The sequence below is a fragment of the Coloeus monedula genome (genome assembly GCF_965178545.1).
Source record: "Coloeus monedula genome assembly, chromosome: 20".
Classification (NCBI taxonomy): domain Eukaryota; kingdom Metazoa; phylum Chordata; class Aves; order Passeriformes; family Corvidae; genus Coloeus; species Coloeus monedula.
Window position 1 is genome coordinate 7,908,194 of NC_138800.1, and position 21,226 is coordinate 7,929,419.

Below are 21,226 nucleotides of genomic sequence, written 5' to 3' on the forward strand. Positions count from 1 at the left end.
ATCCCAACATCACGTGAATAAATGGACTGTCCCAAAGATGGGAGAAATGGAAATGGCCTCTAACGTGTTTTTATGCTGTAATTGAGCAGAGCAGTGCCCTGCGATTAATTATCAAAGGCAACAAAGTCTTGTTCTGCTTTATTATATCTGTCCAAACAAGATCATTCCATTCAGATCTTTTCAATATTAAAGTTTGCTTATTTTTCTAGCTGTGGAGAGGAAAAAATCAGGCAGTGAGACAGATTTTTTTTATTTGAATATTTTAATTTAGGGAGGAGTCCCTCAGCTTCTCTGACATTGGCCAACCTGTGTCCTGAAGTCATATTTAACTGGTTGCTCAGATAATTAAACTGTCATGTTCTGTTAAAGACTCCAGCACCTGCTGTCACTCACTTCCAGTTCAGATCCAGGTCCAAGGCTGAGTGAGCAACTCTGGATTGGAGCTTCAGCCCTTCTGCATCCCCAAAAATGAGAGAAAATTTTAGTCCAGGGAAGATAACTCATGTCAAACTCTTGTGTAAATCATTGCATCCTTGTTCAACCCCCATGTATACCCTGAACCCCAAGAGGACTGGGTGCAAAATTTTTGGCAGAAGATATTAATTTACTGTTCCCTGAATCATCCCATTCTTTCCAATTTACTCATCTTTGGAACGTTTTAGTCTATTAGCAGTCTCTGAGGTTATGTGCCAATTAAATAACTCCATTCATTATGCAGAAACCATATAGAATAGTTCATTATGCTCCAGCCAGCCTCTGGGCATGTGTACAGAACTGTATCAAAGAGCATCAGTTAACAAAAATAATATCAAAAGAGCAAATGCATTTGCTACAGGGTGTTGATCAGCGGCACCATCCCGCCCAGGAGACAGCTCCATCCCAGCCCTGGAAGATCCCCATATACCTTTTATACCATTTACAATTTATGAGTCTTAATTACTGAGTGTTTGTAAAGAGCTTTGCAATGCTTGGATGAAAGATGGTGCAGAAACTCACGCAATGATTATTAATTACATCATTTTCTCGTGGCTCAGGCAGCACGGGCAGGACAGGTACACGGCAGAGGGGTGACACTGCATCGAGCCCGTGTGACACGAGGGTGGCAGAGCTGCCCTCTGGCTCTGTGCCTCAGTTTCCTCACACACAAACCAGAATTTATAATCACAGTCTTTACAAAGTGTTCGTAAAGCTTTTAGATCAGAGATCTGCTCCTCAGCAACCTTAGCACTGTGTCAGAGTGACAAACGTCCTTGGTAGCTGAGGGAAGAGATTTGCCTCGGGAGGATCATTAAGAGGATTTTTGTGTCAGGATTCGGGACGCAGACGGAACCGACTTATCAGACACTGATTCCCAGCGCCCGGCGGTGTCCCCACGTCCCGAGCAGCCTGGCAGGGATTTCTGGTTTTGCTGCCCCCGTGTCCGGGGGCTGCCGTGGAACGAAGGAGCCGCCGCGCTCCCGGCACCGCGTGTCCGGCACGTAGCGGGCACTGCAGGGCCCTCAGACCGCGGGCGGGAGCTCGGACAGGGGCGAGGGGTGCCCGGCTGTCCATGCGTCCCTCTGTCCGTCCGCCCCCTCTGCTGCGGCCCCCACGGCCGAAGGGGGCATTTTGGGACACATCCCTGAGGTCCGCAGGGCACCTCGGCCCTCACGGCCCCGCCACGGCGCTCGCCCGCCGTCCACTGCTTTCAGGACTCTGTCCCCTGCCCTCGGGGCTCTCAAACTGCCGCAGCGTCCCCAGCTCAACCTGCCCTCACCCAGGACGGCCGAGGGCGCCCCACGCCGCGCGCCCGGCCCTGATCAAAGATGGCCTCGCTCCCCCCGCGGGCTTCTCGCCCTCAGCCGGCACGGCGGCCCCGCCCCGGCCCCCATTGGCCGGCGGGCGCGACGCCGCGGCGGCCATGTTGAGTGCGGCCGCATCCCGTCCTGCCGCGCGGGCAGCGCTGCCGGAAGCGGGCGCGGGGCGGTTGTTGACAACATGGCGGCCGCGGGCGCCGCCGCGGGAGGAAGAGGCGGAGGGAGCGGCGGCGGCGGGCGGGCGCAGCAGCCTCATTCATAGGACCCGGCGCGCTGCCCTCCCTCCCGCCTTCCCCCGCCCCGGCGGCCGCCTCGCCCCCTCCCTGGCGCTATGTCCTTCTTCAGGCGGAAAGGTAGGGGGGCGGTGGGAGGGCGGCCGCCGGGCTCGTCCCCCGCGCGGCTGCCGGGCCCCGGCCCTGCCCCTCCGGGCACCGCCACCGGGCCCCGCGAGGACGCTCGGGCCCTGAGGAGCGGCCTTCCCGCCAATGACGGTCAGTGCCGGCGGCCGGGTGCTCCCGCGGGGTTGGGGGGGCCGGGGCCGGGCGGGGCTCGGGGCGCTCGGCTGCCGCCGGGGCTCTCCGGTGACCGGCAGCGACCGCCGGGTGCGGCCCCCGAGCTGCCGGGGCTCACGGCGGCTCCGGACGGTGGCTGTAGCACCTCCCACGCCTCGTGCGGGGTTTGAGCCTTTGAGCACTTTACAGATGATTTTTTCACAACCGGCTGCGTAAAAAAATATAATGGGCTGAGAATGTACAGCAGCAGCTGCAAATCTGAGTGCAAAAGGGACTTCATCGCACTGAGCTCTCCGTGAAAACCAAAGGAGTCCTTGGGAGTTTATTCTGTAATGCGTTTGTTAGGGGGCACAAGCTAGGATTTGAAATTCAGGGCTCCTGAAATATTTATAATACTCCGACGGCACAAATGGGTGCAGTTTAAGTGTTCTCTGGGAGCGCAGCGTTTTGAAGGCTCTTTGTGCTCGTGCTGCAGGAAGGGCCCTGCGCTCTCGACTCGCACAGTTGTGGTTTGGGTGGTTTTTGTTGGAAGTGCCCCTTGGAAAAGTTCTGTTACCTCTTGATGCTGTAGCTCGAGCAATGCAACCGCTGATCTTCTGATGCAGCGCTGTCCTAAAGCCTTTCTGGGTTACTGAACCCAAAATGCACATCCTGGGAGGCAAGAACGTGGTACCTGGGGTGATGTTGATGCTCTTGGCTCACACATCCTCTGGAGCTTGCTCAACCAAAGCAGCAGCATTGCAAATGTCATTCTTTGGGGAGGTTAGCGCAGTAGTTGTGGGAGAAATGAGTCTAAATTTCTGTCCTTATTAGCAGATGTAAAGACTCTTGAAGCCACTGAGGGCCTTGCAAGTGCCACGATCGTTTTTGGGGTGTTCATATACAAATGTTAAGCTGCAGAATAAAACTCTGATAGTGGTTATAAACTCTTCAAAAAGAGCTCCTGCTACTTTGTTGAGAATTGTGGAGCTGAGGTTCCATCCTGATGTGGGATCGCAGGGACAAGGTCATCTTGGGTGGAAACTTTCTCAGGGAGAAAGCTATGAAAGGTCTGATTATCTGAGAAGTGTAATTGAGGATCTGTGTTCCTTTGATTAAAGGATCTTTGGTCAGAGAGGCAAATCAGCACTAAATGCCCAAGAGAGACGCTCTGAAGGAGAGGAGAAAAGTAACCTTTCATCTGGGCTGTGCATAAAACACTGCTTGGTGTAATCTCCGTTTTTAGATTTGGCTTTTAGAGAAGATTTAAACTGAAGCTGTGAGGAAAGCAGCACATTAAGGCTTAGGATAAAGCTCTGGCCACGTGCAGTCCAAAATCCTACAAACACCAGTGTTCCTGGGGTGAGCTGTCGGTGTTTAAGACGATAATGCAGTGAGTGAAAATGAAAACTAATTTTAAATTAAACCGTAGCAAGGATCATAAAGCAACTGACCTGTAGAAAAATCAGAACCGAGGGTGAAGTGTGTTTATAGCTCGGGCCTTAAAATAAAGGTCTGGCAGACTGAGGGTGGATAATGGGTTGAGAAATCAAAGTATAACAGGTGAGCTGGGTGCTCGAGGGCAGGTTATGAAACTGCTGCCAGTGGAACAGCTCATCCCTGGGGATATCTTGGGAATAACATGCAGTCCCACAGCCTGGCTGACCTCAGCAGGTTCTCATTGGTTTTTGACACACTGTGAACAGTTTTTGGGTTCGTTAAGACCATTTCAAGATGTGAATTAAAACTCCGGAATGTCACGTGCTGATTTGGCACCCTTTGGAATGGGATTGGCCACTGGAAGCCTCGCCCTCAGTCCCTGTTCTGTGGTTCCGTCTGGTTTCACACAGGCACCGCACAGCATCCGCTTTTTGGGGGAAGTGAAAGTGAACTCTGGTAGTGAAACTTCACTCTCTAAAATTTGGGCTTGTCCTGGATTGGAGCTGATTTTGTCCCCTGCTGTTACTGATGTCACTTGGTTGTGCTCAGAGCTGCTGGGGACAGAAGCAGCCTGTGTGGAAAGGGTTGGGACACGACCCTGGAGTCTGTATTTCCAGTAGTAAGTAGGTATTTAGGGAGGAACTGAGTAGCTGGTAAGAAGGAACAGAGGTATTTAAACTGTAAATAGGCTTATGGAGGACTCTGGTGTGAAAGCCAAGAATTACTGCTGATAGCTAGGAACTGGTTTGATGAAATATTGAGTGGTTTGGGAAAGATGAGGGTTTGTAGAGGTCTCTTGGTTCCCTTTGTGCCTCAGCATTCTTCAGACATGCAGCTTTTCTCGGTGATTTCTCCCCTGCCCATCGGCTCCAGTTATGTAAAGGCTGGTTACTCTCCCTGCTCACAGCTGCATCGGGCTGCAGGAGGTCAGTGTGGAGAGAATCTGCCTCTTTTAATGGACACCTAAACCCCTCTGTCAGAGAATGTGCTCCTTGGGAGCTTAAATTTTCGACCCCGAGTTGCCAGTTTGCAGCCCTGCAGTGTTTGTGCTCGCAGGGGAGGCTGGCAGGCAGTGCTGCAGCCACCGGGGCAGGGCAGTTATGTAACCGGAGACTGAAGTTCCCCTTTAAAATATTTAAAATCCTTAGGTCGGAATAGGAATGCTTTGGGTGGGTTTTTTTTTTTTTTAATGTGTTTTGTGATGTAAATGTGTGATTGTGCTGGGCTGTGACTTGTGGTTACCTCGGGAAGGGCTCCACAGTCGGTGTTCAGGGACGACCTATTTGTAGTAATAATCCTTGCCTGGAGCAGCTCCCTGGTAGATCACACTCTCCAGTATCACCCCTGCATTTGTTTCTCTGCCATCCTGTTTATGTGCTCCTTTATTCTTGTGTTAAACAGACCTTCTCCTTCGCTTCCTTTAGGAGCTTCCTTTAAAAAATAGTAATATTCTTTAAAAAAGAAATCCTCAAAGTGCTTTTCCATCACAGCTTTTTACACTGTTATCTCCCCATCAGTTGCTCACCCGGGGTTTGATGATGATTAAGCAAAACTATTTGTGAGAGATTAAACTGTTTGCAGGGAGTTTCCAGAGCATTTCTGTGGTATCCATCCTGTGCATGGAAGCAGCTCCATGGAGCCAGAGCCAGTCCACGTCTCCTCAGCGTTGGGTGTTGTGCTGCTCTTCCTGTAATACAAGGGAGATGGTTTTAGGTGATTTTTGGTTCACAGAGAGCACCTGCACTTGAAACACACCTTTCCCACTCTTCCCAGTTCATGCTGTTTATTAAAGTCACCCTGAATGTAGCTTTAATCTGTAGACAGCAAACATCTTCCTCCATGGTAATTTTAACAGACTGTATTTCATTAAACTTAATTAATGGATGATAAGGTTTTGCTTTTGAAAGTAAGGCAACAGAAAAGTTTTGAAAGCCTCTGCTAGTTACTGGATGTGCAATTTAAATGAGAAATCAGTTTTAACAAAATTACGGTTTCCATCTGCCTCTCATACTTGCTGATGTTGGGAATTCTGTGTCCCTTCTCAGGTAAATGCCATTAGTGACCCGAAACAGCATTAACATTTTCCCTTGTATTTTACAGTGAAAGGCAAAGAACAAGAAAAGACCACAGATGTGAAAGCAATTAAAAGTAAGACCAAACTTTTGTCTGTAAATTCAGATCTCTGCCATTTTTATCTTAGCCAGCAGGATCATTTCCTTACTCCTGAGCATAGAGCTGACCTGTGCATCAAACCCAAACCAAACCCAAAAAGTTAATTCTGTTTCTGGATATTTATAGTAACTGATCTTTCCTCCTCATCTTGCTGAATCTGTAGGTACAGAAGGTTATTAAGTTATGTCAGGCATGAGCTTTAATTCAAAGTGATCAGGCAATCCGGTCACCTTGCACGTGGTGGTTGTTCCTTATCCACAACAAATTGCTCCTGAAGTTTCTTGCTCAGGTGTAGTGTCCTTTGGAGTTTGAAAAGTGCAGCTTCACTGTGGCTGATTTGCAGAAGCAGCTGCAGATTTAACTTTGATTTGGCTTATGAGGCTGAAGATTCAAATCCTGAATGAGCCATTCTGCTGCTGCTCTGTGTGGTGCAGAGATCCTGCTGCTAAATAAATCTCTTAGGAAAGGAGACAAGATCTTGGTGGAAAAGAGATTTATAAACTGTGGGAAAACAAGTTTGCTTATCCTGTCAGTTTTTCTTGCAGTACTGAAAGGAGATGAGGTAAATGCCTGAATCTGATCTGTTACTTTTATACCCTCAGACAAAATCCTGTTTCTGTACTTGGTAATGTGTTATCTGCACATCAAGAGAAAATTACAGGGTTTTTTTGCCTATGTGGTCTGTCTTACAAATCAAATGCAGGAAACAGTGAGTTGCACCCATTCCATAGCCACACCTCACCTTTCAGTGCAACTACCAGTATGGTGACCCTGAAAATAAAAATAAACGTGAAAGTTTATAGTATTGCACATTGTGAGCTGCTGCAGCAGAAAGCACCTTTGTTTGACCCTTAAAGAAAGTAGAACTTTTTTTTTCTCACATGTCCATAATATTAAATTAAATTTAAATCTAATTGACAAAAGCCTGTAGCATTATGAGGAATATGCCTCTGGCTCTACACAAGTAGCCTCCACCACATTTTCCCATTGCTGCCATCCCTTGGCCTTGGAAAAAAGATATTTTCTCCATTATTGCTGGTATGAAATACCCAGAGGCTTTGTAAGAAGCAGCAAGTGGTGTCTTGGTGTGCAACCCTGCAACTGCACAAACACTTGGCAATAATTTAAGTGTTTCCACTCTCCTGTACCATCGCTCCTGAGGTAGCTGTGCTGTGCCATCCAAGTGTGAAATTGTCAACTGCTGTCATAAAATTTGGAATAAAAATAAAGTGGTGCAGCATGGAAGTAATGAAACCCAAGTTGGCTGACACCTTGATGGAACACATCCCTGCGAGGTGCTGAGATAATCAGCTCATCTGATGTGCTTTATTTTTGAGTCAGAGGTGTAAGATGTCCCTGCACAACATCCTCACGTAACACAGCTTCCTGAGAGCTTTGGAGTCTGCTGTGAGCATGTTTGGGGTTTTTTCAGCTTTATTAACACTTAGGCAGAATTTTGTGTGAGGAAGTTCTTAATTGTTTTTTTTTGAGCTCCAGTAGCCACTCGTGTCCTAAAGCAGGCAGAGGGGGTTAAGTATATAACCTGGATTTCATCAGAGGTATTTCCCTATTGCTTTTTTTTTTTTTCTCTTGCAACCAAGCAGAAGCAAAAAAAATATTTTTTGAGAAATACTCTCATTAAACCTCACAGATAGCTTTGTAGTTCAGGATTTTTTAACCTTCAAAAAGGCATGGAAATGGATTGGCAGGAGCATTGGAACTAAACTGAATTGTTGGCAGAATATTCAGTTGTCACAGTAGTGGTTATCAAGGAAGCAGGAAGACTCAGGAGTATTTCACATGTAAACTTAGACATGGCATCTGCTGAATAAGGAAAAGAGAGGTGAGTGGGAGTGAGTTTATTCTTGCTGTAATAAAACTTGTGGTCTTTAATCAGACCCTTGATCAGACATGACACACAGTGGTACAGTCAGGTTTTAATCAGACTGGCTCTTGCAAACTCCCTGGTATATTTTGGGGTGGTTAGCATCGGGCAATGTTTAGAAGAGGTCTTGGGGTCCTTGTTCTTTAACAATTTCTGTCCTGATTCCAGCTCCAATCCCACTACATTCCCCTCAGAGAAGCACTAGGAATCATGCCTTGCTGGAGGCTGCAGGACCAAGCCATGTGGCCATCAATGCCATCTCTGCCAACATGGACTCTTTCTCCAGCAGCCGCACAGCTGCCCTCAAGAAGCAGCCGAGTCACATGGAAGCTGCTCACTTTGGAGACTTAGGTAAGGCTGTAATTATGTCAACTTTTTATTCTGTGTGTTCCTGGTGCACTCACCATCCCTTGGGTTTCAGGTAAACAAATAGGTAATAAAAGCATGGTTGCTGTTACAGTAGCATCTGTGTTACCCTGCGAGGCTTTTGAAGAGAACAGACCATTCCTTTACTGTGTCCTTGTGTTGGAATTGCCTCGTCACAGTTACATTACAGGACACTTTTGTATCCAAGACATGGTACAATGCGCACTCACTCCCTTTTATGTTTCCCTTTAGGCAGATCGTGTCTGAACTACCAGGCTCAAGAGACCAAATCAAGCCTTTCCAAGACCCTTGAACAAGTCCTGCAGGACAGTGTAGCCCTCCCTTACTTCATCCAGTTCATGGAGCTGCGCAGGATGGAGCACTTGGTGAAATTTTGGTTAGAGGCCGAGAGCTTCCACTCCACGACCTGGTCCCGCATCCGCGCGCACAGCCTGAACACGGTGAAGCAGAGCTCCCTGGCAGAGCCCGTTTCCCCCTCCAAACAGCAGGAATTGGCCTCCTCTCCTCCTGCTGGGTGGCTGGAGGAGAGGCTGGAGGGCTCTGGCACAGCCCGGCTGCTCCAGCCCGAGCCCGACAGAACTGCCAGCAGCCAGAACCACGTGGGGCTGCCAGGGCAGGGGAGCCGCAGCACCAGTGCTCTGTGTCTGAGCAAACCAGAGACAGGGACTCCATCTCTTCCAGCTGATCAGCAAGAATCTTCCAAGCTTCCAGTATCAAACAGAAACAGCCCCTCCTCTGCACTAAAGGACTTGTCAGGAAAACTCATGAAAAGTAAGTGCTGTGTGTTTCCTTTGGTGAAAAAGGTGGGAAGTGGGGAATGTTTTTGCTGCTGTTGCTTTGTGCAGGGAGCTGCCTCAGTTCTCAGGGGCTTAGCAAGAAAGTTTTGTGTATCACTGATGTTAACTTGCTGCTCACCAGTTTGAGCTGTGTATTGTTTGACTTGTTTAAAAATAAAAAAGCTGCTGAAGAGACTTCAAAATCATTGTGTGCTCAATGAGCTTAGGTTGCCTCTGTTCTTCCATGTGTAATCATTAGAAATGAAGATGAACATTGCAATGTCCAGTTCTTCCCTCACCCATCCCACCTTGAAAGAATTGCAGAAAGTTTGGGTGATGGGGCTGAGAATTGATAATTAACTTGCCATGGAAGGTAAATATCCTGTATTACATAAAATGACATAAGTAGTGGTTGCAAGAGACTTGTGGAGATTTATGTGTGGAATGTACTGTTTTTGTTCTTGGATTTATTTGATAGAGTTCCTCCCCTTGTAACTGATTTGTTGTCATTTGGATCCCACCTCTTCAGAGGCTGCTGGAAGTAAGGATGAAATTAAAATATTTCCTATTGGTAGTGAGCTACATGCACAGTAACATGTTTCTCTACTTTGCATCTACTCAGTCCTCCCTCATTTGTGCAAGTCTGCAGGCAAAAAGGAAACACTTCTTTCTTCATATTGGTTCCTTTTGTTTGCCCAACTGCTTCCTTGTGTTGCATCCCTTTCTCTTGCTGTTTGTCTTTCTCATGTAGTTATTTATCATGTGCCTCCACAATACATAACCTCAGCCCCAAAGTCACTTAAACCAGGAAAAAGGGAAAAGTCATGAAAGCACCTCTGCTTTCTGATGTCCAAAAAGAATTTGAAAACACAGGGTCCTTCTTGAGAAATTAGAAAAGAATTTGAGTGTAAATTTTTCTCTCTTCCAGAGCTGAGTCCCAAGTCTCAAAAGATGATGTGTAAAACACTTGAGGTGTCCCATTTTAAGATTTTTTTTCCTTGTAATTGCTTTATAATGCAAGTGATTTCTTTTCTCTGAGAGCTAAAAACTGGGAACTTCACTTGCCTGAAAGGTGCTGCTTCAGGGACTACAGTGTGCAGCTGAGGAAGTGGGTTCTGTCTTGTGTGGTGGTAGGGAAAATTTGGAGCTATGTTGTTTTATTCCATCTTAGTCAGTCCATGCTGGGTTTGTTGTGACCTGGCTGGAGCTCACGCAGTCCCTGCAGCTGGTCAGGAGCAGAATATGAATATCCTGTAGTGGACTGGAAGGAAACACCACTGAGAATTAGACACCTGCTTTTCTGAAGAGCAGACATTTGTTACTCACTCATGCCAAGGAATTCCAAGTTTGATTCTGTGTTTCTTCCCTGCAGGTATAGAACGGGATGCAGTTAGTACTTTTACCAAATATATTTCTCCAGATGCTGCTAAACCAATCCCTATTACAGAAGCAATGAGAAATGACATAGTTGGTAAGAATGAATAACTGCTTCCTCATTTCAGAGCTGCTCTGTCCCCATAAAAACTTATCTCTGATATATCACACACTTGTATTTATCTTTATTTTTATGAATTTTAAAGGCAGCTGTAAAAAGATGGTAGATTAAAAGTATTAGTGGGTCTGACCTTCAGCAGTGCTGTGAATATCCTCAGAAAAACTTCCAGAGATTTTGTTTAAATTAGGGAAAGAATTCTTGGTGGTTATGGAGAGGATCCATATATGAGTCTCAATCAAATATTTTAGCCCCGTTATTATCATTTGGCCACCTGCAGTACTTTGAAAGCTCACTCAGTCAGAACCAGCTGATTCTGGTGAATTTGAACTGCAATTTTGCATTAACTAGTCCTTGCTCAGGCCTTTCAGCTCCATCAGCCAAACCCATGTTAAAATTAACCTGCTCTTTCTTTGCAGCAAAGATCTGTGGGGAGGATGGCCAAGTGGATCCCAACTGCTTTGTTACAGCTCAGTCTGTAGTGTTTAATGCCATGGAACAAGAGTAAGTTGATGCAATGGTTTGGGTTCTTGTGTCTCTTGTCCTAAAGGTTCTGTTTAAAATGTTTATGGGGACATAACTGTATCAGCACTTCTCTGTGCTGTCTTCTAGATTTGAAACTGCCCAGATCCCCTCCTCCAAATCCATTCTTGCTGAACTTGGCTGTTCACACTTGTTGTGTTCTTTATCTCTTTCTTTTTACAAACCTGCCCTGTTTCTTGCTTATTTTGCTTTTATCCTACCAAAAGTATCAGAGTTCTGGGCAACAGCTAATTGGTTCTGAGGGTGCCTTGGATGCTGCTGACCCTGATAACTGATTGTCCCTGTCTCTGTGCAGGCACTTTAGTGAGTTTTTGCGGAGTCACCATTTCTGTAAATACCAGATTGAGGTGCTGACCAGTGGGACTGTGTATCTGGCTGACATTCTGTTCTGTGAGTCAGCCCTGTTCTACTTCTCTGAGGTGAGTGTCAACATTTGGGTTTGCTTTTAGATCCCTTTCTAGCAAATGAAAAAATGTTCATTCTTCGATGACTTTAGATGTTAGGAAGGAGTTGTTGTTCCCTGTGAGGGTGGTGAGGCTCTGGCACAGGGTGCCCAGAGAAGCTGTGGCTGCCCCATCCTGGAAGTGTCCAAGGCCAGGTTGGACGGGGCTTGGAGCAACCTGGGATAGTGGAAGGTGTCCCTGCCCATAGCAGGGGCTTGGAACTGGATAATTTTTAAGGTCCCATCCCACCCAAACAATTCTGTGATTCTATGATACAATAAAAAAACCCAAGGTGTGTGTTTTTCTGAGAGAAAATGCACTGAACCTTTTTCTGCCCCCATGTAGAACTAATTCAAATGTTCAGACCTGTCCATTGTGTTGTGGAATGAGTATTTGTGACTTCCTCTCCAGTTAGGGAGTGCTTCTCAGAGTCTCTTTGCTTTGTAGAAGCTTTGACATAGGCATCTTGATCTTCACATTGTAGTGGCTTTGAAAGCTGAAATGTTATTAGAGATAACAAATCATTCACCAGTGTTATGTGAAGAGGGCACCTTTATGGATGTGATAGGTTAAATATAAGATTTCACATTTTCAGACTGCTGCACCTTTAAGGAGTCAGCTCTTGACATATTTGTCCTGACAGTCTGAGGAGCTGATGTAGTTTGAAACTGCAGCTTGGGAAGCTGAGACAATGTGCTGAGCTCAGTATAAGCTAAATGTAGCATGAAAATGGTGTTTCCTGTCCTAGTATGAGACAAATAGTTTTTTGGAAACTGAGTGTAAAAATGAGTACAGAAAAGAAATGTCAGAAGTTTTTTGGGGGGTTTTTTGTTGTGTTTTTTTTTTTTTTTTTCTCCAAGCAAGCTAAATCTGTCTGCAACAGAAATTCAAAATACTGTGTCTTGGTGGTAATTTTACCACTAATATATGGACTATGTTCCTTGTTCTAAATGGGAAGAAGGAGGTTAAAAAGTTAATAAAAGTTTCTTGATAGAACTTCTTTAATCTCTCCTCTTTTTCTGATTTCCCTTCCAGTACATGGAGAAGGAAGATGCAGTTAATGTATTGCAGTTCTGGTTGGCAGCAGATAACTTCCAGTCTCAACTTGCTGCCAAAAAAGGCCAGTATGATGGGCAAGAAGCACAGAACGATGCCATGATTTTGTATGACAAGTGAGGGAGTTCCAGAATTCTTTGTTTCTGTACCTGTGGTTTTGTGTTGTGCTGTGCACAAGGGACTTCTCTGCACTCTTGTGCTGTTCTGCTGAGGTGCACTTTATCAAGGTGGCATTTGATGTGTTTGCACACGTGAACTTTTCAAATTTTTTGATATACATGAGGGGAAATCCTTACAAGGATCCATTCTTAAACATAATTCAGAATTTTCAGGACTTGATTGCTTGAGTTTGTTTGGTTGGGAAATATCAAAGCTGATTGGTTGACGTTTGAAAATGGAAAGCATTTAAGCCTAATAGCAGATACAGCACTGCAGAAAAACCTTAGTGTTCAGATAGTGTTATCCATGTAAAGTAGGCTGTAGAAACTGTTCTCACACATAATAAAAGCCAAGTAGTGCTTCTTCTTAGTATTATGAAATATTTCCTTTTTTTAAGGAAGCAATCAGATCCTTTTTAATATCAGACTTTCACTCTCAGGAGAGGAACTTTGCTCCTGTATTTTGTGCTTCACCGTAGCAATAAGACAGCTGGGAGACAGACAGCACAACTGCTTCCAGGAAATGTTTGTTCTTAAGTGTGCGACTCTACCACAACTCGAGTTATTACCCAAGGAGGAAATAATAGTTGGAGAGGAAGCAAATGCTTCACTCTGAGGTTCATTGGTCATTCCCCTGCCTTAAACTTGGTTTGCAAGGGTGTGAGCAGTGGAGCCAATGCTGCTTCAGAGTTCTGGGTGTTTCCTGCTGCATTCCTGTTTCCCATTCTCTCTTTTCCATCTGTGTTTCAGGGCAGGGCTCTTAGAACCGTTTCTGGGAGGGGTTTTCTCACCTGTAGTCAGTGGGGACCAGGTGTGTGCAGTGTCTGGGGGACAGGTGGGCCCTGGGCACCTACAGAGGTTTGCAAATCTTTTTTGTGTTTCCATGCCCTGCCCCAGGTACTTCTCCCTGCAGGCCACACATCCTCTGGGCTTTGATGACTCTGTGAGGCTGGAGATTGAATCCAACATCTGCAGGGAGGGGGGGCCTCTCCCCAACTGCTTCACCACTCCCTTAAGGCAGGCGTGGACAACCATGGAGACGGTGAGATCCTTCTTCAGAGTGGGGTTCACACTTAGTGAAGGTGATGTGTGCCAGGTGTCCTCTGCAGCATCCCTGCTTTGTCCCGTTCCTTTACTGACTTCCTGTTTACCTGGATAACAGAACAGCTTCAGGAAAATCTGCCAGACTCTTTTCCCCAGCCTGATATGAAGATACCACCCACTGGCTGCTGTTAATGCTCTGTGAAATGTTTGCCTCGAATGATTATTGCAGTTTAATGGAAGTAACAGAATTTCCTCTCGTATGAATTGCTATCAACAGCTTATTTTATATCTTCAGAAAAATTTCCTTCCTCTTAGTAGGAGTTGTTTGCAAGTCTAATACAAGTGCTGTGGTTAATATAAGTCTGGGATACTCAGATACCAGAATTGAATGATTTGATTCTGGAGCTGCAGAGAATTGTGAACAGTGAAGCAGAATAACTGTAAAGCCTGTTGGGCTCTCAAGCTTAGTTTCTAGAGGGGAAACCCCCCCCCCCTAAACTTCAGTTCCAGTTACTGGGGGATTTGATTAATAGGCAGTTGGGTTTGTTCATTTTGCAGTAGGATTAAAATTTAAAGCAATGCGCTTGCTAATCCACGATAATTCCAAGTGTGGGTGCTTTTACTTGTGCTCCATCTGCACAAGGACTGAGGTGTTTGTGTGTTCTTCTCTAGCTGTGCAGACCAGCCTTGATTAAAGAGGACTCCTTCTTTCCCTCAGGTTTTCCTACCTGGTTTCTTGTCCAGCAACCTTTACTACAAATACTTGAATGACCTCATCCATTCAGTACGAGGAGATGAATTCCCAGGAGGGAACATTGCACTGAGTATTCATGGCCCTGGTAGCTCTCCTGACGGTGATTCCATAGGGAGCACGGATGGCTCTGCCTCTCAGGTACCAATTTGGGTTTTCTGTGTCCATATCCAAGTTTTCACCCTATAAGGAAACACCATTCCACTTTTATTTAATCCTGTGTTGTATTAGGATGTGTTTAATCTGCCTGCTGCTCAGTTCTGTCAGAAGGGTGTCTCTGGTATTTGTTGTACCCAAAGCCTTGTGCTGCCGATATTTTTTGCATCAGTGATGTTTTTATTAAGCTGTTACTGTTACTGAAGACTTTCTCATGATGCCATAACATCTAGGAATGCTTTTTATTAGAAATAACACTATTTTATCAATACCATAGTTACAACTTCAGGTAACAATTGACACTTGTGAATATGCTATCGAATTTAAATATAAACACGCAAGCTTTGTGTGCTCAGTTCTTTTAAAGTGCCAGATCATCTGTCCTGAAGAGTAAACTCATTCCCAGGGCTGAAGGCATCAATCTGCTCAAACACACAGCAGATTCTGGCTAACCTGTAACAAGGGCAGCTTGGAAACTGCAAGCCCAGCTGAGAGCAGAAGAGCCACGTGAGAGCTGCTTTTATTGAACTCTGCAGGGCTACCCTGAGCTTCAAATCCAGTATCCACACCGATGTTAGTCATGTCCTGGGTTTCCAGCAACTTGGAAGCTGTACTACCTGCTTGTTCTATTTTTAAACCTCCTAATTTACAAGGAGGGAATATTCCTCCCCTAGCCGCGAAGTGGGGAATAAAATCCGTGTTCTTGAAGCCTCCTGCTGCCTGATCCTCTGAGCAGGAGGAACTGCTGGTAATTGGCTGGGCAATTTAGGAAATGAGGTGCTGCTTTCTGTGGTGTGCATTCCTGCTTGTGTGAATAGGAGAATCTCTGGGTCTCTGCATATTTTTGCATAAAGAGCAGCAGGAAAGGAGCTGCCATCGGTATTCCTGTTCCGTGCTGAGGCGATAATGGATCGCTGTGTGTTGTGCTCTTCCTGCTGTTGCTCTGATGTTTCCTTGGCTTTTTTTCATAATCTTATATAAATACTCCAAGCCAGAAGATAAATGTTTGCTCTCTGTGCATGGGGGAGGCATCTGTGTTTGGGAATTGCTTACCAAGTGCAGGAGAGGGATGTTCCAGACTCACAACAAATGATTTGTGAGCATGCACAAATCTGTTGAGCTGATAATGCTCAGGCAGCAGCGTGTGCTGACCTGGGCTTTGTGTCTTTGGCTCTGTCCAGAGAACTTTATCATCCTCTGCTAAAAACAATGTCCTATGAGTTGGGAATTCAAGGCTGTGTAGACACTCTCTAATTCTTTTATACTCTTGCTTAGAGACTTGATGGAGGTTTGTCTGTGTTAAAAGCACTAAAATTGCAGTTTTGTTAAAAAGCTAGTAGCTGTCTGCATTGGGCACTAATACTTAGAATTTTTATTTGTAGTCCAATGTCAAAAAGGCTAATGTTAAAATCCTGAAAAATTTTGATGAAGCAATAATTGTAGATGCTGCAAGTCTGGATCCAGAATCTTTGTATCAACGAACATATGCAGGGTAAGGTTCTTTTCAGTGTATTGTTTCCTTTCTGGTTACATGTTTCACCTCTGTTTCATTTTTGCTGTGTCCTCCTGCATGGAGAGTAGGCCTAAATGCAAGATCTTAGTCCATGTCCTAATATTTGAAACTAAATTTGTTTCAGTAGTGTGATTTAACACTGAACGAATGCTTCTTTGACCAAAGTGGCAGCCAGAAAAATATTGCTAATTGTTTTTTCTCTTCCTCTTAGTTATTCTTCCTCTTTGATTCCAAAATATAGCCAAGTGTATAGCCAAATGTAGCTTTCCATAATGCCAGAGTTCTTTTGATCACCCACATGGTTCTTCACTCCTCTCCTCAGGAAGATGACATTTGGAAGAGTCAGTGACCTGGGGCAGTTCATCAGAGAATCTGAACCAGAGCCTGATGTCAAAAAATCAAAAGGTTTGCTTTGCTCTTTCTCTCCATTTCTGTAGACATCTGCAGAGCTGCTCTCTTCCCTACTGAAGTTAAGATAGGCAAAATGTTTGACTCTTTCCAGATCTGTTTTAAGCCAGATAGAGATGCCATGGGGATTGGCCTCAACTGAGGCAAAACCCATCTCTGGCCCAGTTTCCTATCCAAATTCTGCTTTTCTGGTCCAGCTGGACTCCGGGGAGCATGAGCAGCCTGTGGGAGTTGGAGCTGTCGATGGAACCTGGCAGGGATGGGAGCGTCAGCAGCTGAGCTGGTGATCAAACCTTCAAAGCTTTGGTCTTGAGATGAAACTGAACTGCAGCTCTCCACCTGCTTCCCAGCCAGGCTGGGGACCAGCTGTTGGTGCTGCTTTTCAGCTCTGGGAAAGGCTCAGTGTCCAAATGGCTCCAGGCAGTCCCTTGTCTTTCCTGCCACTCCTCCATGTCCTGAATACCAGCAGAGCACACCCTTCAGAGGGATGACAGGAATCAGCTTTGTGCCTCACTTTGCTGACATACCTTGTTTGCTGTTTTTATCTCAACCAGGGTCCATGTTTTCACAAGCAATGAAGAAATGGGTTCAAGGAAACACAGATGAGGTGTGTCCCCTTTCACGTTCTCCTTGTGACTTCACACTTTAGAGAAATAAAGTGTTGATGTTCTGAATCCTGGCTGTTATCTCTGAGTATCTTTTTGCTGCACCAAGAACAGGTTGATTCTGTGTGCTAAATATAATTTGATTGCATGTATGTGTGAAACTAGTTTGATCTTTGCCAGTGCTTGCTGGTTGAACTAATTAAGTGTGTGCTTGTGTGGCTTTATATATCTACAAGTAGGGGTGGAAGTGCTGTTTGATTTTTAAGGTGAATTGGCCACTGCACATGTATTCCAGGCTGCATTTTTCCCCCTCTGAGGGGCTTGGACAAATCACCAAGAGATAAATCTAAAACCTCCACTAACTTCTTGGAAATTGCATCAAGCCACAAGTACAATAATTGAAGTTATCACTGTACTTGGAGGCCAGGTGCATTTCCATTGAGGGAATATTAAAAAGAAATAAATGCCCTAGGGTATATTACTGTGTCCTGCAGCCGTAGGGAGGAGGAGAGAAGATCCAGCAGGCAGGAATTGTGCAGCAAGATTGATTTATTTAATTATTTTACAAACTCTTTTATAGACTTTTTTCTTCATAGTCTAATTGGGCAAAGGATCAGCCACCCCTTGGGGGTGATTGGCTAAAATCCTAAAACATCTATTGTCAAAATATTTTTCTACTATACCATAAACGAGACTTTTCAAGGCTGCAGGTGTTTGGTTGTTTACATAACTCTGCTACCTCTTCTGTGAGAGAGAAAAGTCTCTCATGGGCTTAGGAAATAGCAAGAAAATCCTTGCTAGCAGCATTTTTGTATCCTCAAGGGAGGATATGTTTATACAGGTCATGGAGTTGTGAAGCTTACCCTGACTCCAAGGCTCTGTCTGCATTCTGCTGAGAGCACTGTGTTTTTCTTTTAAGAACTTGAAGCTCTCTGTGTTTTGGGCTGTTTTTTCAGGCTCAAGAAGAGATGGCTTGGAGGATAGCAAAGATGATTGTCAACGACGTCATGCAGCAGGCGCAGTGTGAGCAGCCTTCGGAGACGGTCACCAAGGTAGGGGGTGGAAAGGCTGCCTGTCTTTATCTGCCTCCAGCCAGGCTGTGGGAGGAGCAGAGCTCTCACTTGCCTTCCTCCTATGGCTGAAACCCACGCTGGTAAATGTTCAAACCAGCAGAGCATGAGAGGAAGAAACAAAGATTGGAAGTGTTTCGGCCTACGTGTGATGTGGGAATTTCTTAACAGATGCCTGTGGTGGTTCTGCTGTGAAAGCATTGAACTTGTCTTAGTTTGAGTCTACAAACTGCCTCGTTAGTTAAAAGGGTGATTTGTGCTGTGGGATGAATAGTGTAATTCCTTACTTGAGCTCACACTTGCTGGTTCCTCTTAGTCAGTAGTGGAATTTCTGCCTGAGGTGTCAGTAAAACTCAGCAGCTGTGAATTTGTCTTGTTGGGTGCACTCATTTACACAATTCTGTCTCCAGACTTTAAAAAGACACAGTAGCCCTGTCCATAGGTTTAGTGTTCTATATTGTTTATGTTGTTGTACAGCCCATGTATTCTCTGCCTAAAAAATCCCAGTTCTGATGTAACAGTTGGATTTTGTGAAATATTGGTGACAGCAGGTTACCAAGTTAATGTCTGGTACTTCTGACTTTCAGGCATCTGTTTCTAAAAATTGACTTGCATTATGTTCAGTTATTGAAGGTAAACATGTGCCAAAGCCCAGTTTTTTGATCCAAATAGGTGGATCCATAGTTCCACTGTGTGAATGTTTTCTTTCTAACGGAGCAGTAACATTTAAGTGACTTGTATAATGATTTCACTTAACAGCTTGGCTGCAAATGATACAATTCCAGTCTGCCTGGATGAAAAGGTCGCTCAGCAGAGTATTTAGAAATATCAAATGGCTGCAGATGCTCTGGATTCAATTAAGCAAGTAATCAAAAGGTTGAGTGTGTTTGGATTAGGTTTGGGGTTTTTTTCTCCCCCAAACTCAAACATACCTGGCTTCAATGTTTTTAAACACAAAATGTCTTTTTATTGAGCAATTGCCTTGCATATTTTAGGGTAAAATGAACTTTTTTTCCCTTTTCCAGCTATGATTTTAGAAACTCCAGGACAGGAAATCTGGTTTTCCACTTTGAGAACAAGTGAACTTTCCCTATTGGTGGATTCTTTAACACAGCCAATAAAAACAAAGCACTGTTACTCCAACCACCGGAATCTCCCTCATTTCTAAGGAAGAATGAAAAAGAAGCAATCCTGGACCTCCACTGTAGAGATTGAAGAAACACTTTTTCCTGGTGTATGTGGCATTCACAATAATGATGGTTCTGAGATGAAGATGCAGTTTACAAATGTGTCGCTGAGAAACTGTGATCGACTTCACAAATACTTGACCCTGTCTCAAAAAAAGGCTTTTAAGCAAAATAATCTGGAATGGGACACAGAGGCCACAACAGAGGGGAAGGTTTTGCTGTAGTTTCTAGTTCTACTGCTTGTAATTTTTAAACTCAGAATTGGAAGGGCCATGGGGCACATCCTGGAAGGGTGAATCCATTGGCAGTGAATGACCTGGAGAGCTCCGAGTTTAATTTTCCGTTACTTGAAATAGATGAGTATTCAACTGTAAGATAAATGTATTTTACTTCATAACTGCATTAACTTTGAAGGCAGTGTAGAAGGGTCAGGAACTCCTCCTTGTCGAGCTCCTACACCTGCACACACACACACACACCCACACCTCCCCTGCTTCCACCATGGAGCAGCTCCAAGGCTGGTCCTGCAGCCCCTCTGCTCCCAGAGCTCACCTTCCAAGCAGGTTGGACCCTGCAGAGACTGTTCCACTTCCTGTCCTCACCATCCCACGAGCAAGGAAAAAAGTAATTGCTGCCATTCTCCATCGCTTGTTGTCCTCCACCCAACATAGTATCTAATTCCAGATGTTTGGTTTACAAGGAAAAACAATTTTTAATGACCTCTGGCCTTCTTCCTGACACTGTTAACACTTACCATGTTACACAGCACCTCTTTTTTTCCCCAGCAAATTGATTTTGCAGGGTAGCAGAAGTACTCAGTTACGTTACGTTACTGCTGCATTTTTAGTATACAACACTTTTATTTTGGGTCTTTTTTTTTTTACTCTAATGATTGCTTTTTTCTTCAAACTTGTGCAAAGAAATCACTATGCGAAGAACTCAAATCATTTCCAATGTTCAGAATATCTTGATTGACTGGAAAGTGTTATTCTGTTGCAATATTTGATTGTATAGAGACACACTGTATTGTTATGAAAAAGCAGAAAAGGCTGTGTATAGGTTTTTGGTACTATGTACCACCTCTTATTTCTCTCATACCCAAGCATTCATGTACTTAAAACATACTATATTTAATTGTGTTTTGATTTAAAATACATAAATATTGAAATTTGCGTTGATTTTCTGTTTTCATGTTTGAAGTTACAGGGGATGGTTTTTTAATGAGAGTTTCAGGGGTAATTTTGCCCACCTTTCTTACAGGATTACGTTAATGGCAGTGTGGTAAGATTAACTCTTATTCAAATAATAAATAAGGTGTTCAGTCACAGGCCATGGCACAAGTTGGGCTGGGACAGGGGTAGAGGGGCAGGTTTGGTCCTGGAGTGCAGTATTGAACCACACTTCTGAATTCTCTAAGATAAACTCTCCCCTCTTTTAGTGCCCCCCTGACTCAGTTTCCCCCTGGGCAGGATCCCGACTAACCCTGGGTGTGTTCAGGGATTGCAGGGCACAGATTAGGGTATGGATATTGCTCAGGGCTGTGTTTCCTTAAACTGTGGGCCGGATTGAGCGTGAGCAGCTCGGCCTGTTCTGAGTCGCTTTGGTCTCGTACCCCTGAGCTTTTAGAGCCGCGCTGAGCTCCACCCGCCCGGGCCCCGCGGGACTTGTCCCGGCGCGGCCTCGAACCCGCGGCTCCGGGGCGAGCGCGGTGCGCACCGCCGGCCGCCAGGGGGCAGCAGCGCCGCGCTCGGGCGCTCCCGCCCGGCGGCGCCGCTTCCGGCCCACGTGGGGCGCGCGCGCACATGGCCGCGGTGAGCGGGAGCGGGAGCGGGAGCGGGATGGGCAGGGGCAGC

General features: G+C 45.3%; 1 protein-coding gene across 3 annotated transcripts; it reads left to right on the forward strand.

The window, feature by feature from the left end:
- Positions 1–1,967: 1,967 nt before the first annotated feature.
- Positions 1,968–20,545, forward strand: AKAP10 (A-kinase anchoring protein 10). Of its 3 annotated transcripts, XM_082294687.1 has the most exons (15): positions 1,968–2,287; positions 5,828–5,875; positions 7,953–8,135; positions 8,403–8,942; positions 10,320–10,418; positions 10,859–10,943; positions 11,278–11,401; positions 12,461–12,597; positions 13,537–13,681; positions 14,402–14,575; positions 15,973–16,082; positions 16,426–16,508; positions 17,066–17,118; positions 18,073–18,168; positions 19,212–20,545. In XM_082294687.1, the coding sequence occupies exons 1-15, from the start codon at positions 2,128–2,130 to the stop codon at positions 19,215–19,217; spliced, it is 2,043 nt and encodes a 680-aa protein (XP_082150813.1). In that variant the 5' UTR covers positions 1,968–2,127; the 3' UTR covers positions 19,218–20,545. The 3 variants fall into 3 exon arrangements, with proteins under 3 accessions (XP_082150813.1, XP_082150814.1, XP_082150815.1); XM_082294688.1 differs by lacking the exon at positions 5,828–5,875; XM_082294689.1 differs by lacking the exons at positions 1,968–2,287; positions 5,828–5,875 and adding an exon at positions 7,506–7,742.
- The last annotated feature ends 681 nt before the right edge of the window (positions 20,546–21,226 follow it).